At 33.0% G+C, this 20,637-nt stretch overlaps 1 protein-coding gene and 1 long non-coding RNA gene across 2 annotated transcripts in view; one reads left to right on the forward strand and one right to left on the reverse strand.

Annotated features, from left to right (window-relative positions):
• Positions 1–20,637, forward strand: part of LOC119687972 (neurotrimin) — a 114,901-nt gene that overhangs the window by 51,678 nt on the left and 42,586 nt on the right. Inside the window, exons 4-6 of the mRNA XM_038102544.1 lie at positions 1,996–2,154; positions 13,891–14,019; positions 16,592–16,726. Of these exons, the coding sequence (XP_037958472.1) occupies positions 1,996–2,154; positions 13,891–14,019; positions 16,592–16,726 (423 nt within the window). The remainder of the gene's footprint in view (positions 1–1,995; positions 2,155–13,890; positions 14,020–16,591; positions 16,727–20,637) is intronic.
• LOC119687974 lies at positions 18,586–19,357 on the reverse strand. The gene is made up of 4 exons (XR_005253295.1): positions 19,278–19,357; positions 19,079–19,218; positions 18,777–19,013; positions 18,586–18,708 (listed from the first exon to the last, which is right to left on the reverse strand). It is a non-coding gene; the product is annotated as an uncharacterized LOC119687974 (long non-coding RNA).

Genomic DNA, 20,637 nt, shown 5'->3' on the forward strand with positions numbered 1-20,637 from the left:
ATTTCTGAATCATACAAATACAATATTTATATAGTAAGCAAGTAGTCTTATCAATGGCAGAAATACTGTATTTAAAGGTGTTCTTTCAATTGTAAATCAATAGGTCTCTCATAAAAAACTTAGCCCCAAAAGTTTTGCACGATTGTTGCCGAATTATTTCAATTCACTTCAATAGAATCAGGACCCCAAATAACACTACACAATTTTTACTTGTAATCTGCTATTGAACAGTAGGACAAAAGTCTTGAGAAGAGTTTCGAATATGCAATGCTTAGATTGCTGCTTTATTGTCTCCGTTACCAATAAGAGAATTGTGCAAAGACTGAAACAAATGGTAGTCGGACGGTTAATGCATCAAAACTTCCTAACCAAGTCCCGTCAATTTATTCCGCGTTATCGAAATGTGTTTGGTCTGCATTGTCATGGTAAAGCACAACTCATTTTTTATTGGCCAATTCTGGTCGATTTTCTTCGTTTGTTTCGTTCAAGCAGTCAAGCTGTACGTAGTAGAGGACCAAATTACCAGTTTAAAGGAGCACGTAATACACAATTCACTGTTTGTCCCACCAAACACTCAACATAACCTTATTTACCGTCAATTCAGGTTCTAAAGTTATTTCTGGAGTGTCACCGACTTTTGACCAATCGCTTGCATTGGGTTTTATCATATTTAATCCAATCCTCATCATCCATAAATCAATATTTTGTATCAATACTCGTACAGCTTTATACACGAGTGAGAAGTCACACAACTAACATTACAAAAAAATGTGGCCTTAAGTGTCGCCTTTCAATTATGACTTTTTTTAACATAATGGGTTTAGTGTTGCCAGATATGTATATACCAACACTATATAGTGACAAAAAACAGTAAATACTTAACAATATCACCCAATATTATAGATATATTTATTTATTATTAAGAAGGGATGCGGCACTGCGACAATCGGGTCTATTGTGCCCTATTATAGATATATACAACTCTTACTTGTATGCATGTTGGATATAATTGTTGAATAAATATAATTTCATACATTTTTGTATAAATAAAATAATTAAATTGATTTAATTTTATTTTGAGATATTTTGATATCTGATATTTTGATATATATAGGACAGTATTAAACAGTCAGTTTTGTGTCAAGAAAGGAATATACTAGGGGGTATTTTTTCGCAGTGTGTTTGCAATATATTATATGCAGACTATATTCTCGAATTAGCGATCAATCCTCTATACCAATCTGCGCTCTCTCCTCATCCACCGGGTTACGTTATTGCTGCTAAGTCTCTGAAAAAATAGCTTCGGTGCATTAAAATAAAGTTCGTCAAACTCAAAATCATCGTATCGTCTCATTTAAAAATCTATGAATCGAATCCTATGTTCTATATTTTTATTGAATGTCTAAATGTCTTATCAATATTCTCTCAGTCTAAAAAGTATACGAAGTTTATTGTATGGAAAATGCGCATTAATAACACCATAATAACTTTTTTCTATTCGCTGCACTGTGCTATATTGTCATATGAGCGCAGTCAGCTCAGCAGTCTGTTTATGTCAGCTGTTGTTGCAATTATAATTTTGAATGTTCTGCGATGGCATAAAGTCATTATATTGTAAGAGCTCAAAAAGTGCATTACATTTGATAATAATATAGTTTTAAGTCTATTTGATATATCCGGATAATTTACATATAAAATAAACAAACATTTATTATAAAAATATTGTGAATTTATAACATGAATTTATTGATAATAAAATAAAATGATGAAGCTAACTAAATATTTCTAATTATCATTAATTTTCTATATTTCATATGCTTGCTACCATCAACAACGTCAACTTTGCATTGTGGATGCCACTAAAACCGCTGTTGGTCCTTCTTCATTTGCTGTTGCTAATATTATTCTTATGCTGGCAACTGTTGCAACATGACTACCACAAACAACAATAACAATACAACAAAAATAAAATGATACTACTCACAATGCGAACAGTTCCACCTGATATACTAGATTATCCAACCAGTACCGATATGGTGGAGCGCGAAGGTTCCAATGTAACATTGAAGTGTGCTGCTACTGGATCACCGACACCAACGATAACATGGCGACGTGAGGGTGGCGAGCCGATTCCGATGCCAAACGGTTCAGAAGGTATGTGGCTGTGGCTGGGGCAGTGTCATTGGCAGTGTTGGAGGGTGGCGTGCGCACATCATTGATGCAGTTGTCCAATCGTTAAGTGTATGCATACGGGTGGGATTTTAAATTTGGGTACACCAATTTCGAACTGAAATTGGTTGTATGTATTGTTTATGTCAAAGAATTGGCAGCAGTCGCAACGGGTGTATGTATTCACATCAATTTAATTATAACAGAAAAGAATTTCCGAAAAATTCGAAAATTATTTAAAAATGCACTTGTGAGCATAGTGCATTGCGTTGGTCTGTGCAATACTGCTGTATACTTCCTGCCACGAAAACCATGGGGAAACGACCAGTGCACCATTACTAGAATAACAAGTGCACCTAACAACCGAACAACAATGCCTGCCAAAGTAGAGCAAATGTTTTTGGCCAATGATGAAAATGTTTTGCGGCATTGTTTGATTATTAAAATAAGTTAAATACACAAAATAATGATGCGGTGCATTCAGCCGCATTTGTGTTGGTGTATACTGAAGCGTATCCTTTTGTTGTCCTACGAAATTATATAGTCAACATGTCTATGTGTTGCACCTGTCCGCTGTTAATAGTTTTAGTAGAATAATGGTTAGATTTGAAATCGAATATTTTGGTGTATCTTACGGATCGGCCAACAAACACGCCCACCTTCCATACGCCGCCATTACAAAATTATAGATTAAAGATATATATCACTCGAATTTTGAAGATCTGACGTAAGTAAACATAAATAATTATCGAATATATTCACATAACCATGATAATAGCAAAACTAATATAGTTTTATTGTAAAATAAACGCAAATGAACAAACTGAATAGATTCATGACCAGCAATCAGTTCAAAAGCTATGTACATGTCCCTTATACTCCAATTGTAAAAGCTCTGATTTGGTAGATAGAAATAAATCAGAAGTATCTAAGATAATATCTGTCCTAACTGAATACTTAGCAATACGACGACATGGAGCCTAGCTAGGTCTACCTGTAGTACGTGTCTACTGGAGCTCGAGGATGATACACCGAAGCACTTGTTGTGTCCTTGTCCAAGCTTGCCTTGAACTAAGTTTGAACTTAGCGCCCCATTTCTTAGCACATCAGAGATATTTCTAACATTAATATTGGTCAGGTACTCGCGTTTATTATATGTAGAGCCTTCTATCCACAATAACGAGAAATATGGAATCAAAACTGCTTTCTTTGTTAACTGAACTAACTACTTCATCTACCTATATAGCAAAACTGAACTTTTTGATGTCTTATTTAAAAAATTTGATTTCGCCAAAACCTTGATGCCATGTATCCTAATACCCAATTAGTTAAGTTCATTAACTGCTATTAAAAAAAAAAAGAAAAGAATATGATTTAAATTATAAATATAAACACATTTCAGACAAGATAGAATCAGCTATATCCGCTTAAGCCTAGAGTCGAAGTCACAAAACTGTAGCGCATTAAATACCTAGGCTAATACGTTAAGCAGAATCACTAGAGATATGGGAAAGAATGCCCAGGTTCAACAAGATTATGGTATTCCATGATGGTGATCTGCGAACCGACCTATATATATGCCTTACAAATAAGAGTCTCTAAGTATTTAAGCATGTGTATTGTGCCTAAAATGACTTAATTTTAGACATTCATTTCCAGTTATGTGGAATTTGTAGAATTTGGAGACGTTTTGTAAAGTTTTTTTCGTACAGCTTCATTGGTTAGAATATGTTTGTTGCCAAAAAATTGAGATTTTAAAATCCACTTCAATCCATATTGGAAGTTACCCGATATCATACAATTAATTTAATAGTTTGTTATATGGTATGTGATTCGAAAAAATACGATGTTATGGTACTAATGTCAATCATGATGCGAAATCAAGCAATTTCATTCTACTACTAATGATTTCAGCATGAATAGTAATTTTTAAAATAGCACACTCCACCACCAATATTGGATTGTCACCAAGCAGTTTCAACCCATTCAAGATGGTTGTAACAATTCTTCTTGATTAGGTTGTCTTGCTACTAGGGTTAATGATAAAGAGTTTTTCTGTTTTGTTGTAAACAGCAAAATAAATTTTTTACCTTTCAAAATAAATCAATCAGCTCGAATCTGTTGCACCTTCCGTCCATATACCTTAATAAATATATATACCTTTGCAACTGATTTATTCAAGTCCATTCTGTATATGTCAGGAATATTGCAGGCATTTTCTTTTCTAAAGAACATTTGATAAATAGTCGCATTAGTGAAAATTGCATATACTTGCGGAGAACTAATATTATCTCAGAAAGCTTATGAACGGATTTGCTGGGTTAAGTTAAAGTTAAGAAAAAAACCAACTTAGTAATCATTCACCTGTCAGGAAATTTTGACGAGTTGCCACTGGCATGCGAAAGATGCCACTTCTTTAAAATATAATGGCTTATATAAGGGCTTATTAGTGGTACTGACAATGTGCCACTCTACAAACTTACCAATCAATATATTAGAGCGCCAAAAATCTTTATTATTTTTAAAACTAATTACTTAATTAATTACTTAATTAATGATAAAATCTTAATATTTCGTTACATGTATATGTGCTCTGATAAACTATGATCTTAAATGATGTTATGCCAAATAGCAAAATAGCATCCAATTCGGTAGTGTTGGTGAGCTAAGGACTTATTGGCCACTGGTTAAGCAGGTTATTTGCCCATATTGTCGTTTTTGGATTTGCTTTTCTTTTGGAAAAGAGAATTCTCGTTATCAAAAGTATCTATGTGGTATCTATGTGAAGGTGCATAGTCTATGTATCTTTGGATTGCAGTGGGTTTTCTTTATTAAACGTATTCAATACTGCTTACTGCTTCTGCGACAGCGTTTCCGTTTTTCATATGCAAATTTTGATTTGTGGTAAGTGGATTTGTGGAGTATGTTCCCTTCTGTGGCTAGAAAGTATCTACGTTTAGTACAAATATCTTCTTGTCTTGTTTGAAATGCAAAATTGCTTGTCAATGAGACTGAGAAACCGGGTTCATTACACTTTTTAAGTTAAGTAAATAAAATCATTTACTAATTTGTTTAAGATACAATATTTAAATATTCAGAAGGAATAAGATGAAAAATTGCGGGGGAGAAAATATTTTATATGCAATTCTCGAAATAAAGTGAAGCGAAAATCTAAAGGTTCACAGCACTAAGAACATAAAATAATAAATATAAACATAAACTCAATTGAAAAAAATAAAAATGAACATTACAACAATAATAATAACAACATCAACCATTACCACAACCACACAAACAACAACAACAATAACAACAACATAAATAAATAACAACAAAATAGCTAAAATCCCATCAGGTTTAATTTATTTATGTGCAATTGCATTTGCTGCGCTCTCCTTGCAGGACACAAATCCCTTTACTACCATTTTTCTAATTCCTTTTTTTTCCACTACTTTTTCCATTTCCATGCACTGCCATTTTAAAATTTTTTTCTTGATTTGCTTTTCTTTTCGTTAGTGTTTTTGTCATCTGTTTTTTTTTGTTTTTTTTTTTTTTGAGTTTTTATTTTTGCACACCTGCAATTGCTGCATTTTGTGCTTCTTCTTGTTATTTTGCCATTTTAAAAACCACCACAAAAGAACAGCAAACAAGAATAACAACAAGCACAATAACTTTGAAAATAACAATGAATATAACAACACTAACAACAATAAAATTAACAACAACAACATCAGAACTTTTGCTATTACAAAATTCTTCAGTGTTTTGTGGTTCAAGTTCTGCATTTATTTTGCTTTTGCTTTTGCCTTTTGTTTTGGTTTTATTTTTTTGTATTTTTTTGTATTTTTTTGTGTAGTCTTCTATGATTTTATTTGGGGTGCTAAAGCAAGCAAAGGGGAATAATTTTTTTATGTTCTATTTATTGTTATTACTGCTTTTGGTTGCTTGTTTGGTGTTGTTGGCGTTGTTGGCGTTGTTGGCTTTATTGTTATTATTGGAATTGCTGTTATTGTTGTTGTTATTTAAATTTTTCATGTGAAAACTTTCGTGCTGGGCTTGTAAGCGCTTTATATTGCATATATCCAAAGCACAAACCAAAAATTGTGTTCAATGTGTCGTTGTCGTTGTTGTTGTTGTCGTTGTTGTTGTTGTTCTTGTCTTTATTGTCGTTTATAGTTTATTGTTTAGTTTATTTTTTTTTTATTTATTTCTAGTTGATTTTATATGAGGTGAAAGTTTTACAAATAATATTCTATTGCATCTGACAGACAATATTATGTGCATTCTTAATATTAGAGTCATTTAATATCTTGGCTTACTTACCTATTAGGGCATTTTGCTTCCCATGGTGCAGTCATTCCCTTATGACAGCTAAGTAGTGAGGAAGGACATTCTCTATATTGAACTAAGACAACACTCGAACTTGAAAAGCAAAACAGGAATGGCTCGGTCTAATAGATTTGTTTTTGAATAACTGCAGGCATAATATATTTAAAAATTAGTCATCTACAGACTAATATCTCCTCCTCCTTCTCATATTAGAAAGAAACGATATGCATATGACAAAAATAATCCATCAAAATCATTGACTAAATAATGAAGTTTTACACTGAAAATGTTATTATCACTAAAATGTAATAATAAAGAATATAATAAAATAATTTAATAATATAATACTTCGTTCAATAATGTGTGTGACTAACTAATTAAAACACATTTTTTTGACAAAATTCGTTTCTATTCATCAACATAGTACCCTTTTAGGGAGATACAATCATTCCAACGCTTTTGCAATCTTTCGATACCGCCTTTGTAAAACGATTTTTCTTTGCCTTCAAAATAGGCGTTAGTTTCGGCGATTACTTCATCATTTGAACCAAATCTCTTACCACGAAGCATCTTTTTGAGGTCTGCGAAGAGCCAGTAGTCGCTCGGGGTCATATCTGGAGAATACGGTGGGTGCGGCAGCAATTCGTAGCTCAATTCGTTCAATTTTGCCATCGTTTTCATCGACTTGTGACACGGTGCATTGTCTTGGTGGAACAAAACTGTTTTCTTCGTCATATGAGGCCGTTTCTTTGCGATTTTGTCTTTAAAACGCTCCAATAACGCTATATAACAGTCGCTGTTGATGGTTTTCCCCTTCTGGAGATAGTCGATGAATATTATTCCATGCGCATCCCAAAATACAGACGCCATAACCTTGCCAGCCAACTGCTGCGTCTTTGGTCGCTTTGGGCGGCTTTCACCGGCTGCATGCCACTCAGCAGACTGCCGATTTGACTCTGGATTGAAATGGTGGATCCATGTTTCATCCATCGTGATGTACAGATGAAAACACTCCGACTTATTGCACGTAAACATGTCCAAACAGCTCTTTAAATCATCGATTCGTTGTTGTTTTTGCTTCGGTGTGAGCAAACGCGGCACCCATTTGGAAAACACCTTTTTCATACCCAAATGTTCGTGTATTATGGTGTGTATGATCGAAAAAAAATATTTATTTAGTATTAGTGCCGCCATCTATGTGTCAGTCACACACATTATTGAACGAATTGTTATATGTATATAATTATGTATATGTATATTATGTATATTATAATAAAGCTTAAGTGAGCTTTAAAGCAGAAAGTTTCTGATACAATTCAACCAAGTCCAATTCGACTCGTGACACATACTTCATTCAAATAATCATTACATATCATTTTTTTTTGTGCCTAGTTTTTGCATTTGCACTGTTGCTTCTAAATTTTTTTGTGTTTAATTAATAATTGTTTGCAAAAATTTTTATTTTTCATAAATTCTTTTGTTAAAAAGTCTTTCATATATTTTCACAAATCTTCCACAAACATTATATAAAATTTAAAGAAACATAAAAAAATACTTTTTATTTTTAAGGTTAAATTTACGTGTAAATATCATGTAAAGATCCAAAATCTTATGTTCTTATCATTCCTTTTCTTTATTGGATAAATACGTAGTCGTTTAAAAGTTTTCAGCTACTAAAAATAATGTATCCGTAATTAGAAACAATAATTTTCTGCAGACTGCTGTTATTGGACAGTAGCCAATGTTCCTATCACCTACATTATGTCGGGAAGCTTCTCCCATTTATTAAGTCAGTTTACATATATCGTCGTTATTGCATCAACTTTTCTGTATATGAGCTAACGCACACCTACTGAATCATATAAGATATATCGTTGTTACTCCATTCACTTCTGGCCACATCGCATGTAAACTCTAACTTGCTTGAGACAAGCTACGGTTGTTGTATTAAGCGACTGTATAGAACAATTATTCGATAAAATATATGTAAATACTTACATTAAGGTTAACATCACCTTAATGTTCTGTATCTTCTTTAAGTAAGCTAAAAACTCCACCTTAAGCAATCTTGAGTGTAACATTGTGCAAAAAAGTTGTGCTAAAAGGTTGGAATGCTCCACCAATTTTATTATATATACATATAATACCAGCAACCTAATTAAAAAGAGTTGTTAGAATCGAAAAGCCATCTTATTTTAAATTAAAAAGCTTAACAGTAACAAGAGAAGCTTATTTAGTAGTTTCAAAGTTGTTAAAAATATTCTGGCGACGCTCTAATATAGATTTTGGTTTTTTATTTTAAATTTTAAAAGGTTTATATGTATATGTTAGTTTCAATGGATGCAATGATAGCTTGAATCCATTGGCTGGCAAATTCGGCTGAGACATAAATATGTTGCTTTTCTCACACCACTTCTAGACATCATTTGTCGTAAGTGATTAAAGTCCTCAAACCCAAAAGAACACACTTACAACGGCGTAATAGAAACTTGACTAGTAGACGCAGTTCGTAAATAAAAAGAGCATAGTTTAAGAAACTAATATAAAAGAGACCCTTTCCGAAGTAAAGCGAGAATGATCGCAGCTAAAATAAATCTCTCCGAAGAGGGGGCATTTTAGTTCGTATATGTCTGGGAGTCAGCCGTAACATTTCGATGGTTGTTGATTTGATGGTGCAGAAATCATTCTAAAAAAAAACAAAAAATGTAAATTGTGCCATGTTAGTCTAAAACAACTTTTAGTTTCTACTAGATTTTCCATCAAAAGTGTGAATAGTGTCATATTCACTATTCCCAAAAAAGTCAACTTCCTCAAAAAGTGTGCTTAAAAGACTACAATAATTATTCAGGTATTATATTACTCCTCATACCGAGTAAAACACATTTTTAGATAATTCCATCAAGAATGTCAGCAGATGTGGTAGGAATTCTACAAGAAATTCGATACAGCATTAGACCAAACCATGATTTAATTAACACTATGCGTATTATTTTCGAGCAATGTAACGAGTTAAGGACCTCAGTGTACGCTGTTTCCATTTACTTCAAAAAAGTTTCTGAAAGCATGGTTAGAGAGTGCCTATGGAATACTCTCACAAGGCGAGAGTTAAACTTTTTAACATCATCAAATCATTGTACAACCAGTATTCTTTATGTTGGCAATGAACGGACATCATGTGTTATGTGCGAAGCGATAACATCGGAATACAATGGACACTCTTTAGCAAACTTGGCAATGTTGAGTATGAAGATGATATCTGTCTCCTAAGATATAAAACTTCCCAGTTACAGAACAAAATTGACACACTAAGTTCCTGTGTATCCAATGACGCCCTGTACGAAACCCATGAAAAAACAACATTAATGTGTACCGATTAGACTATTCAGAATCCTCCATCCATCAGAACTGGTAATGATGCAAATGAGCACGTATAATGATGATGCTGAACAGAAGACTCGGCTCGACTGAGACTGGTTAACCAAGTCAGCTGTCGGACAATTGAACAATGTATGGAAGTCAAACTAAATAAGTCCCCGTATTAAGATTTGAATATATCACTCGAACGTAAAGTCAGCGTTGTTCTATGTGTGCGAAACGTAGAAATCACGTCTTCTATTCAATCGCGCATACAAGTATTCATAAATAAATGTTAAATATATGGTGGCTAGACCCTATATCCAATACTGATCTATGGGACGGCACGAAACAAATACAATTTGCCACTGAAATTAAAAGAAGAAAATTGAAGTGTATCGGCCACACAAGTTCTACATTGTAATACAGAAGGTAGCCGTTAACCAGGAGGTACACAGCTAAAGTCACACAGCTCACCTGGAATCAAATTGCGAGATAAGCAGGCAATATAATTAGCTTTAGAGAAATCCTTAAAGCCCTATGCTCCGCTACGAGCGAAGGACAGCAGTAAGTAAATTCTAGTAGGTAGGCGAAAACCATCGACAACCACATTGTGAGACTTCAACTCACTAAAACTATCTGTTAAGAATGAATGGAGGGATTTTCTACCCCTGACCCTAACTATCTGTTTAGAGTGAATGGAGAGATTTTCTACTCCCGACCCGAATAGCCGTGTAGGAAAGTTCATTTCGGTAATTAGGAAATAGAGTTGAGATGAAGTTTAATACTAAGGTTTATCTAAGCCAGCATATTATTTCTTTGAATAAGTGCATTATTACCGATGAATGGTCCAACAAGAGTGTTAAACAAAATCAGATATCAGCAGATATATATTGTTATGCCGAACTCAAAAACATCGGTGTGATCTTTTTGTTTTTCAATAAGTGTAATTTTCAATTATTAACACCCTCACATCTTAGATTGAATGGCGTGTAACTTAAACGTCCTTTTGGTGTCTATCATAAAAAGCAGGGCAAGTCACTTATTCGTACTTGTTTGCAGTTTATTGCATTTCACACGAATTTTAATTTAAATTTAAAGACAAAAATAAAAAACCTAATTTAAAAATTAAATAATTTGCCACTCATGCAAACGTTTATACGCTCTTAACCAATTTTCAAAGCATAGACGATGTAAATTTGCCAAACTATGCATTCTTACATGCATGCACATTTACATACATTCAATTGTATGCATGCACGCATACATATTTATATAAGTAACCAACTACTCTGAGGATTTTTTCATTTCTCGATATGTGCATTTGTGTGCTTGTAGGGATTGTACAGTATCAACAGAGTAACACTAAAATCAAATGTTCAAATCTCCAAAATCCGAAAATGAAGAAAATATTCAAATGAAAATCAATTGAATTTTACATGAATTTGAATTGAAACTAAAGCAAATGTATTTAAATGAACACACACGGCACTCACGGCACACACAGCATTGCCAGATCTGCACGAAATTTGCAGAAGCGCATAACCGCAGACGACTTCAATGTACACACGCAGCACATACACACTTATACTTAAGCATTGATAAGCAATTTATACAAAAGTAATCAAAAATTCAACATGCCACACTAAATGCTTTCGACTGGCAACAGGGTGACTTTAATTTGATAGTTTATATCCTTATGGATCTGCTGGCAGTAGGACGTAGATATGAGCATGATATCTGGGCAGCTTAATTGAATTCATAGCATTTATATTTGCTTTGAAGTAAATTTTTGGATAAGTACCGCCGACAACTAAAATCCCAACCAAGTCTGCAGTAAGTATTCGGAATTATGAAACAATGAAACAATGAAACAATACCTTTACCCAAGAACATCAAATGCAAATAAAACGAAATGATGCAAATATCTGAGACAAATAGTTACCATTGGTCAGATGAATTGATATTTTGCGAAAGTTTCGGTTTATTATTTTCTGAATATTTCAATAAATATTTGAGGAAACATTTCATTTATAACAATCGTATACTATGTGCATATTTTTGAAATTATTATAAATAAAGATAAATGCATTTTTGAATGAATTTCAGATGAGATGTCCCAGAGTCCATAGTTTTTTAACGTGATCACCTTCCTCAACACTACATTGTTCCTAACACACGTATCTGTATGATGCAACGATAAATGCTGCTATTGAAATTCCAAGGAACTGTATAGGCACTAGTTGAAGCTATACATGTGGATATAATTTCCTCTTGAGAGCAAGCGAGATCCATCTAACACCTCTCCTCTCCTCTATTCTCATATGAGAAACAGCATAACATTGTTAAATGTGATTTCATATCAAAACAGTGATAAATACCGTTATATTAAAAGGGCCAATCTTGAGTGATCAGAACAGTTAAAGCTATAAACCCTGAGTCCCATGGTACCATATTCACATCTCAGGGAGAATGTCGCAATTGTAGATTACTCACTATCATACATGCTCCAAAACATATCGGGTGGTGCTTACTAGATTTTAATCGGCAATCACGACAGACATGCATTACCTCGGAAATATTCTTACCCTTTTCACTGGGGTGCAATAAAATGTAACAGTGGAATTTTAAATAAGTTAATGTTAAGTTTGTTATTTGGTATTAAATTCAGGATCAATATTTCTTGATTCTCTTCTGTTTATTATTATTATCACATTATTATTACTTTAATAAACTCCTTCGGAAATTGTTAGCAGTTGAGACCTATACTAAATTTCTTTTCCTTTTCAAACGCCGCATATCTTTTTCAAACTTCTGTAATTCATGACAAAAGAAAAAAAAACGCTCTTGGACACGCTCCACTGATCTATACACAATTTTTTTTTTTTGCAGTAGGTGGAAAGCATCGAAAGCCACAGTGTGAGACATAACCCACTAAAACACCTCTTAGGAATGAATGGAGAAGATTCTCATAGCAATGTGGAAACTTCATTTCAGTAATCACGGGAGAGAGAAAATAGATAGACTTAATACCTACTGAACTAGGTTCATCTAAGCCAGCAAAGGCATGAATTAGGTGGAAAGGATAGTAATGAAGGGGGTGGGATTACAGCTAAATACAAAATGAATCCAACATATTCCTTAGAAATTTCTAAGGTGTCAGCTATCTTCTATAACTTCACTTCATGGTTCGCAAAAATAGTTTAAGGATTTTTTCGATGTTTTCTGGCATCACTACCTCCTTTGGAAAACTAACACGTTCGGCATTCGGCTGCGATTAAACTCACTGGACCACTTCTACATCATTTGTTTCGATGGAACAAACTCCTGGTAACTCTTATCAAGCCCAGCTTTTGCTGTATGGATATTTTCTGCATCAAAAAGCAATAATAAATCAATACACCAAATTGCTTTAAATTTATTGTTCTGTTGTTGTATTATCTAAATTAATGATTATTCAATTGTCTTGAAATTTTGTCACTGTCACCGCCACTGCCAGTTGGAAGTTGCCACTTTTTAAAATTTATGTGGATTTTTCAATAGTGACGCTACCAATGTGTCATCCTACGGATTTATCATCTATTGTGGCACTTCTACTACATCATCCGTCCTTGTTATTCATTATCTGTTTCATTACTTGTTATCATTATCTGATTGCTTACCCTGTATTCAAGTATTGGAATATTGTGTAAATAGAAGAGAACACATGGAGTTTAGCTCAAAAATATTCTGCATACTCCATTTTATTTAATTCGACTAAAATTCTGTGGCTAAAATTTTGTGCATTTTATGCTCTCGAGTATGTATGAGCGTCAATGAATACTCCACAGATCGAAGACTGACGTACTTGACTGCGTAAACGTGTGCAACTGTACAACTGCGTGCATATAACATATAAGTCTGTACATGAGTAAATTTATATTTATTAATACATTCATATTAAAATAAATTTGTTTTGTGTTCCATTCCATTCCGCATTTGCACTAAAATTTACACACTCTTCTCAGAACACTATATCTTCTTATTGTTATTTTACAGTTATCAGCTACAATGGATCCTATTTGACTATATCGAAAGTGAATCGATTGAATATGGGCGCATATCTCTGCATCGCATCGAACGGCATACCACCGACGGTCAGCAAGCGTGTCATGCTTGTTGTACACTGTGAGTATTGCAATTTAATTAAAAAATTATACAAACACACACATTCATACAAATATTGTACACATGAAGCACTTTTGTGCAGTGGCGCACAATATTAAATTTGTAGCTAAAACAAATACAACAATATTATTGCACTTAATTCGAACTATAAAATATACTAGAAAGCATTTTTGCGGGCGTTTTCAAAAACGTGTAATTGGATATTCTCAGTGCATACAAACAACTACACGGCACAACATAACAGAGCACAGTACAGCATAAGCTGCACAATACAGGCAACGCCTGTGTGCAAACACACGTCAAAAATGATGCATGCATGCGCTTAAAAATATGCTTTTAATTTTATTAACAATTCTTTTAGGCAGAGATTTATTTCATTAAGTTTCATTTTGCTTTTTATTAACTTCTAATTTGACTAACTTCTAACTTTCATGTAGTATGTTTTTCATTTTGTTTTTTGTCTGTGTTTTTTGTTTTTGTTTTTGTTTTTGTTTTTGTGTTTAGAATATTGCTCTCTTTACTATTAAATTTTAAGTCGATTTTTTGTCTAGCTTTGTGTGAGCATAAATTCAATGTAATTACATATTTAGTAGCAATCGTAGAAGAAAATGCACACCAATGAACAAACGCTCATATGCGTGTGTGCATATATGTGTGAGTGTGTATACGTTTGGGAGCCACATTGCAACATGCAATGTAGAAGAAGGAGTTTAATGGAGTATGAAACGTACAGTTAATGCGGAATGAGTTGTTGATTTGCTGCTCTTGCTGCTCTTGTGGCACTGAATTTGCATATGTATGCTTTCTTGCTGGCTTCAAATGCGAGTTCATTCATTTTTATGCCATTCTTATACCATTTTTATACCAGTTGAGCAGGTTCATTGAATTATGAAATATGCATGTATACCGCTGCCGGTCATATTTGGCATTTAGTAAAAATAACAAAAACATTTAGCAAATGCAAACACAAACACAAGCTCAAACACAAACAGCAAATAAATTTCTAGTGAATAGTGAATGTAAGTGTGTGTCAGGATTTAGTGGAACTTTTATTTAGAAATATGTAGCAAATTACGAAAATGTAACAAAAAGTGCAACTGAGCGAGTAATACTGGGCGAGTTAGTTGTGGATATACTCGAGGGCATACCGAAATGCAAATAAAAAAAATTAATGTATTGCTTCCTTAAAAGTTCGCAATTTCCTTCTAATAAAAATTTTAGTATGTTTTACTAATAACGCTTCAAGTTCCAGAGAGTTCTTAAAATCTTGAAAACTATTGTTAGATTCTCAATAAATCAGCCATAAAAAAGATAAATCATTAAAAGAATCATTTCAATGAAATATTTAAAAATTTTAAAAAGAAAACATTCTCTCATTCCATTCACATGTTTTAATTAAATTTTTTTTCCCTCTCTCTTTAATACTAAAATTTAGTGTGGGGTTCCTAATTAATTTTCTAATTATTAAATTCATTTTTTCCAGTGCCATCACCACTGTTTAAGCCCTTTCAAATAACACAACACTAAAAAAGGCCAAATAAAAAACCCAAAAAAATACCGAAAAACAGCAAAAGAACAACAAAAAAAAAAATAAGAGCACAAACTTAAATTACTCAACTCAACTTACTTTGTTGAAAAAATATTTGGTTGTTTGTTCACACCGATATTGTGCAGAGCACAACTATTATACTCACACCCCCTGCACAGCCCATTCGCTTTGCACTGCACTAAAGTAGCGCAAAATGACTACAAAGGCAAACAAACATGTAAACATTTTCTCTAAAATAAATATTCTTCACTATTTTCACACGAACCAAAAGCACAAAAGCAAAAACAAACTCAAAAAGAAAAGAAAAAAAAATGTTAAGAACTTCAAGCAAAATTGAAAAATAAAAATAAAGTACTAACACACACACACAAACCCACACACAAACACAAAACGAAACCGAAGTGCTGTGCATTTGATGTGATTTTTTGAATAATTAAAACGATTTGGCAAAAGTGATGTGCGGAGAGTAAACACGAAGTGAGGAAGACAAGAGTTACACACACACACACACACACACATATATATATATATACAAATTCCAGTACATAAGGCTTGAGCACATACCTTAACTGCAAGTGGCCAGAAAATGGAAATTGATTTTGTCAGTTGTGTTTTGATTTGTCGGTTGTGCGGCGGGCAGGGGAACACTTGCATTCATGCAAAGGTTATCAGCAATCTCATTTCTTCGCCTGTTTTCTTTTTGGTTTTGTCTTTTTTTTTGCCTTTCCAATTGGTTTACATTGCATAAATAAAATTTCTCATTTTGTCATTAGTTAAACTTTTGTCAAGCACAAACACAAACACAAACACACAAGCACACACAAGCAAAGGCACCACACATTTGTACGCTTCATTTCTCCTGCTGCTTCCACATTCATCATTTTTCACTTTACTCACTTCTTTCGTTTCTCTACAACACTCTCCTTTGCTGCTGCTGCATTCACTTGCTTGCACGTAATTTATTCATTCTCACTTATTTGATGCGATTTCGCCTTTGATTCACTTTCATTGGATTTGTTGCAGTTCCACCCATGATTTGGATACAAAATCAATTAGTTGGTGCGGCAATTGGCCAGAATATTACATTGGAATGTCAATCGGAAGCGTATCCTAAATCCATCAACTATTGGACTAAAAATGACACCATCATTGTGCCAGGTAAGTCCGTAAGTTCGTCTAAGGCAATAATATTATTTATAAGCTTTGAAATCAGTATTGTACTAAATGGTAGACAAGAAGGGGAGAATGAAAACATGAAATTGTATTAACTGCAAGTTATCTTTAAGTTATATTTGCAAGGTTATAGTAGTAAATGGATCTCCCATTCTCCCAGCTCTCGAACTTGTAGTGTAAGCTGCAAAAGCTGTAGGTTATTCTTTTACAAATCTGATCTCATCACTTTCGATTGGGGTGAAATTTTTCTTTTCATCCCGTATCTCAGGAAAATATTTTTTTTAAGAAGATATTGATTCATGAGGTTTTGAGAATTGGCATTGTTGATACATTTTTAAACGGCCATATCTCAGGTTCTATATTTGGCAGAAACTCAAAATTTATTGCGTTTTGAAGATAGTTGATTGAACTAAAAGATTGTTCATATATAAGTACTAATATTATATATTAAATTTCAACATAATTTTTTTCTCCAAATGAATCGCAAAAATTTTTTAATTTCCTGTATTTTACTTATATACAGTATTAAATATTACTAAGAAGTCAAAATTTTAAGGATGGCATTAATTTTTAAAATTTTTTGAAATTGTTTTCATTGAAGGAATTTTTAAAAAATATGCTACAAACATTCTTTTATAATATTTTTGATTTCGATTTTTCAGGATGGCATTGTCCTTACAAGTATTTTTTTGAAATACATTTATCATACATCTTTCACCAAACACATCAATACAATTTTTCAGTAAAAAAAAAGGAATATGTTTAAAAAGTTTTTATTTTTTTTTATTTTGATTTGGACTAACCAATAATTTCTACTTAAAAAATAAATATTTCCAGTGTGGTATTGTGTTTAAAAAATTAATTTAACAGACTCCTAAAACGTCACTCATACGCACCATAACACCATAATTAAATCAACTTTCCACCAAAAATTATACAAAATCAAAAATATTTGGCAAGCATTGCTTAGACCAGTTAAAGACCGCTTTCGGTGTTTAAGTTTGAGCATGTATTCGCTGAAGACTTCCTCTCGCAAAAAGGCTCCTTTGCATCAAGTGAAAAACAATCTTAAAGACAATCTTAAGATTGATAAACAATCTTAAAAGTTGTTAGAAATTGTAGTTCCAGAATATCTTAATCATTGCTGCCATAAAACTATCTATCAAAAATAAAAAAAATTCTCTTATTTAACTGATAATTAATGGTTAAGGTTTTAAGGTTAACTGAGTAGTGTTTTGGGTTTATACGAGTAACACTTTTCCTTCAACGGATTTTTGAAACGAACTCACGTATGATGTCAGAACTAGTCAATAGTCCCACTTCCAGAGCAAGCAATCAAATATGGGTTTATTAAGTTAATGACTATTTTTTGATGTGTGTTTCGAATTAATCAGGAATGGACCTGCTTTGATAGTTAAAGTATTTATTTGTATTTATTTCCACCATTTTTCAAGTTTAAAGAAAATTAAATTTTAGCTTTTAACGTTTAATTTACTTAACTAAGACTTAATACTTAAACACCTCCCAGAGTACTTGATAATTAATTCAGAACGTTTTTGTAAATATAGTATTTTTTATTTTCAAAATAATAATTAGTACTTAATGCAAATATCACTTGTATTGTATCACAACGCAATAATATAAATATCACAATAACATTTAATCGATTATGTTTCACAAAATATATCCAGTATTAACACCGCACGACAAATTTTAATTGGTTAAGCGATATAGATATCAGTACTAAGGTTAAAATAAAAAGATTTTGAATTTTACATTTCAAAGCAAGTTTTATAGAATCAATGAAAAATATTGAAATATATAACATAGAAGAGGGTTAGAAAGCATCACTTCAGCCTTCACCAGTGCAGACTTTTGAAATTTCTTTGCCCTATACCAGAAGCTAATAATGCTAATAAGTACCACTCCACCTGAGATACCATCACAGATCTGTGCATGATTTATAGCTGTGGAATAAAATAAGCATTCTCTTGACATTCTTTTATAATAATTTAACATCTAGTATCTAACATACCACTTACAGCAAAAGCAACACATTCATCCTGTTTCATTCCAGCATGATACTTATCTTTTGCGAATACGAAAATAAAACGTGATCCAGAACCTTCAATAGCTATTGGCTAAGGTACCCCCATACTAACATGTAAGATTGTGTAAACGTGACCACCTTCAGAGTCATCATAGCCAGCAACAATTACACCAGCTAATAACTGAGATTGCAAGCGATAGATAAGGTTGGGGAAATACATTGCTGCGTAATACATAAGCGGATCTCTGTTAACTCTGTTGAACTGTTACTATCATAGTACACCATACCTTGAACTAAATCAGCCACAGCCTGCGTATCAGCGGCACTGCCACTGCGTCACTGTTTTATCTATGTACTGACCACCACTTGTGTGGGTATCTGCAGCAATAATTATTCCAGAATCGAATTCCATTGCCAAAATAGTAGTCTACGAAGAAACATATGCTATAATTATGCTGTGTATCGTTAAATATTATAAGAAATTACTCTAGTATCGATGAAGGCACAAATTGTATCATTGCTCACAGCCATCTTGATATCTCGTTAACTATATCCGCCAGTTAAAGAAACAACAAACTTTTATTTCTTTACTCCTTCAAATACTTTAAGAAGATTTTATATTGTAACTGAAAGCCTACTTGATAATTACTAAACATATGATATTTACAGTCTTGTATTTACACAGGCTTGTACTCAATTCATTAGCTAAAAGATAATGTTTCTGCTCGTAGTGTCAAACTCGGGTTTCAAATCGAAAAATAGATGTTGTGTGTTAGTTTATTTTTCCTAAATCTTTTCCAAGATTGTGCGCACTGTGAATATCTGGTTAATAGTGTATTTACCGGACTAGACCTTTGATAGAACAGACACTTTTAAAACACTAATGCCACGATAATTGGAACTGTTCACTATATCACTTTTTTTTGGAAATGAGCAAAGCACATTTGAATTACAACCCTGAGTAAGCAATTATCAGACCATTTTACGATTTAGCTGTAGTAAGCTTTTAGACAGCTTTTTGCCATCAGATTTCAACAGATTTGATTCGAGCTTTATTACTTTTGAGCTGCGTTATAGCTGCTTTAACATCATTACACATAGTCAGGAAGCGGACCGATTATTCCATCGCCAGCAATTGAAAATTCAGATTCATCTGTGTTTTGATTCACAACCTTACCATCGTCAAGTAGTAGGTTTGAGAAATGATCCTTCGACATTTTTCACCAGATTACCATTTTTACCTTAGCAGTAATTAACTTCGAGTTCATAACTAACATATTTTCAAGGTTTTGAATTTTTTGATTAAGTTTTCATGCCAGATTCCTTTCGCCTTCATTTTACTATAATTTCATCCTGCAGGTGCAGAAAGTAACTTGAACATACATCCCACCTGTGAGAACCCCTCATGTGTTAACGTAGATTTTCTCATGTAATCAATTTTTTCTAAGATGGATTTTATAGCAATTCAGTGGAATGGGAGATAAACATATTCGTGGACTCAAAGTTAAACATTTTCAAATCCATCGATTCTAGGGCTTCCCCTTTTAGTACGCCTCTTGAATAAAATAGGAAAATAGACGCAATACAGACACACAAATAAGTAATGACAATAAAATCTGCTTCAGTTGATTTTTAAGAAAAGAATACTTCAGTTCAATTCGTAAAATGAATAAATTTTCTGTGTATTTCATTTTAATGTGGAAGTTTGTTTCATTTTTGTCCTTACATGATTACTTTCTGTGGAATTCATTTTACTCTTTATTGACTATGTTTTAATTTATATTGCCGAGCGTTGCTCTATCGGAACTACAAAACCAACGCAAAGTCAATAAGTCCGTAAAGCACT

The sequence above is a fragment of the Teleopsis dalmanni genome, chromosome X (genome assembly GCF_002237135.1).
Source record: "Teleopsis dalmanni isolate 2A chromosome X, ASM223713v2, whole genome shotgun sequence".
NCBI classification, from domain to species: Eukaryota; Metazoa; Arthropoda; class Insecta; order Diptera; family Diopsidae; genus Teleopsis; species Teleopsis dalmanni.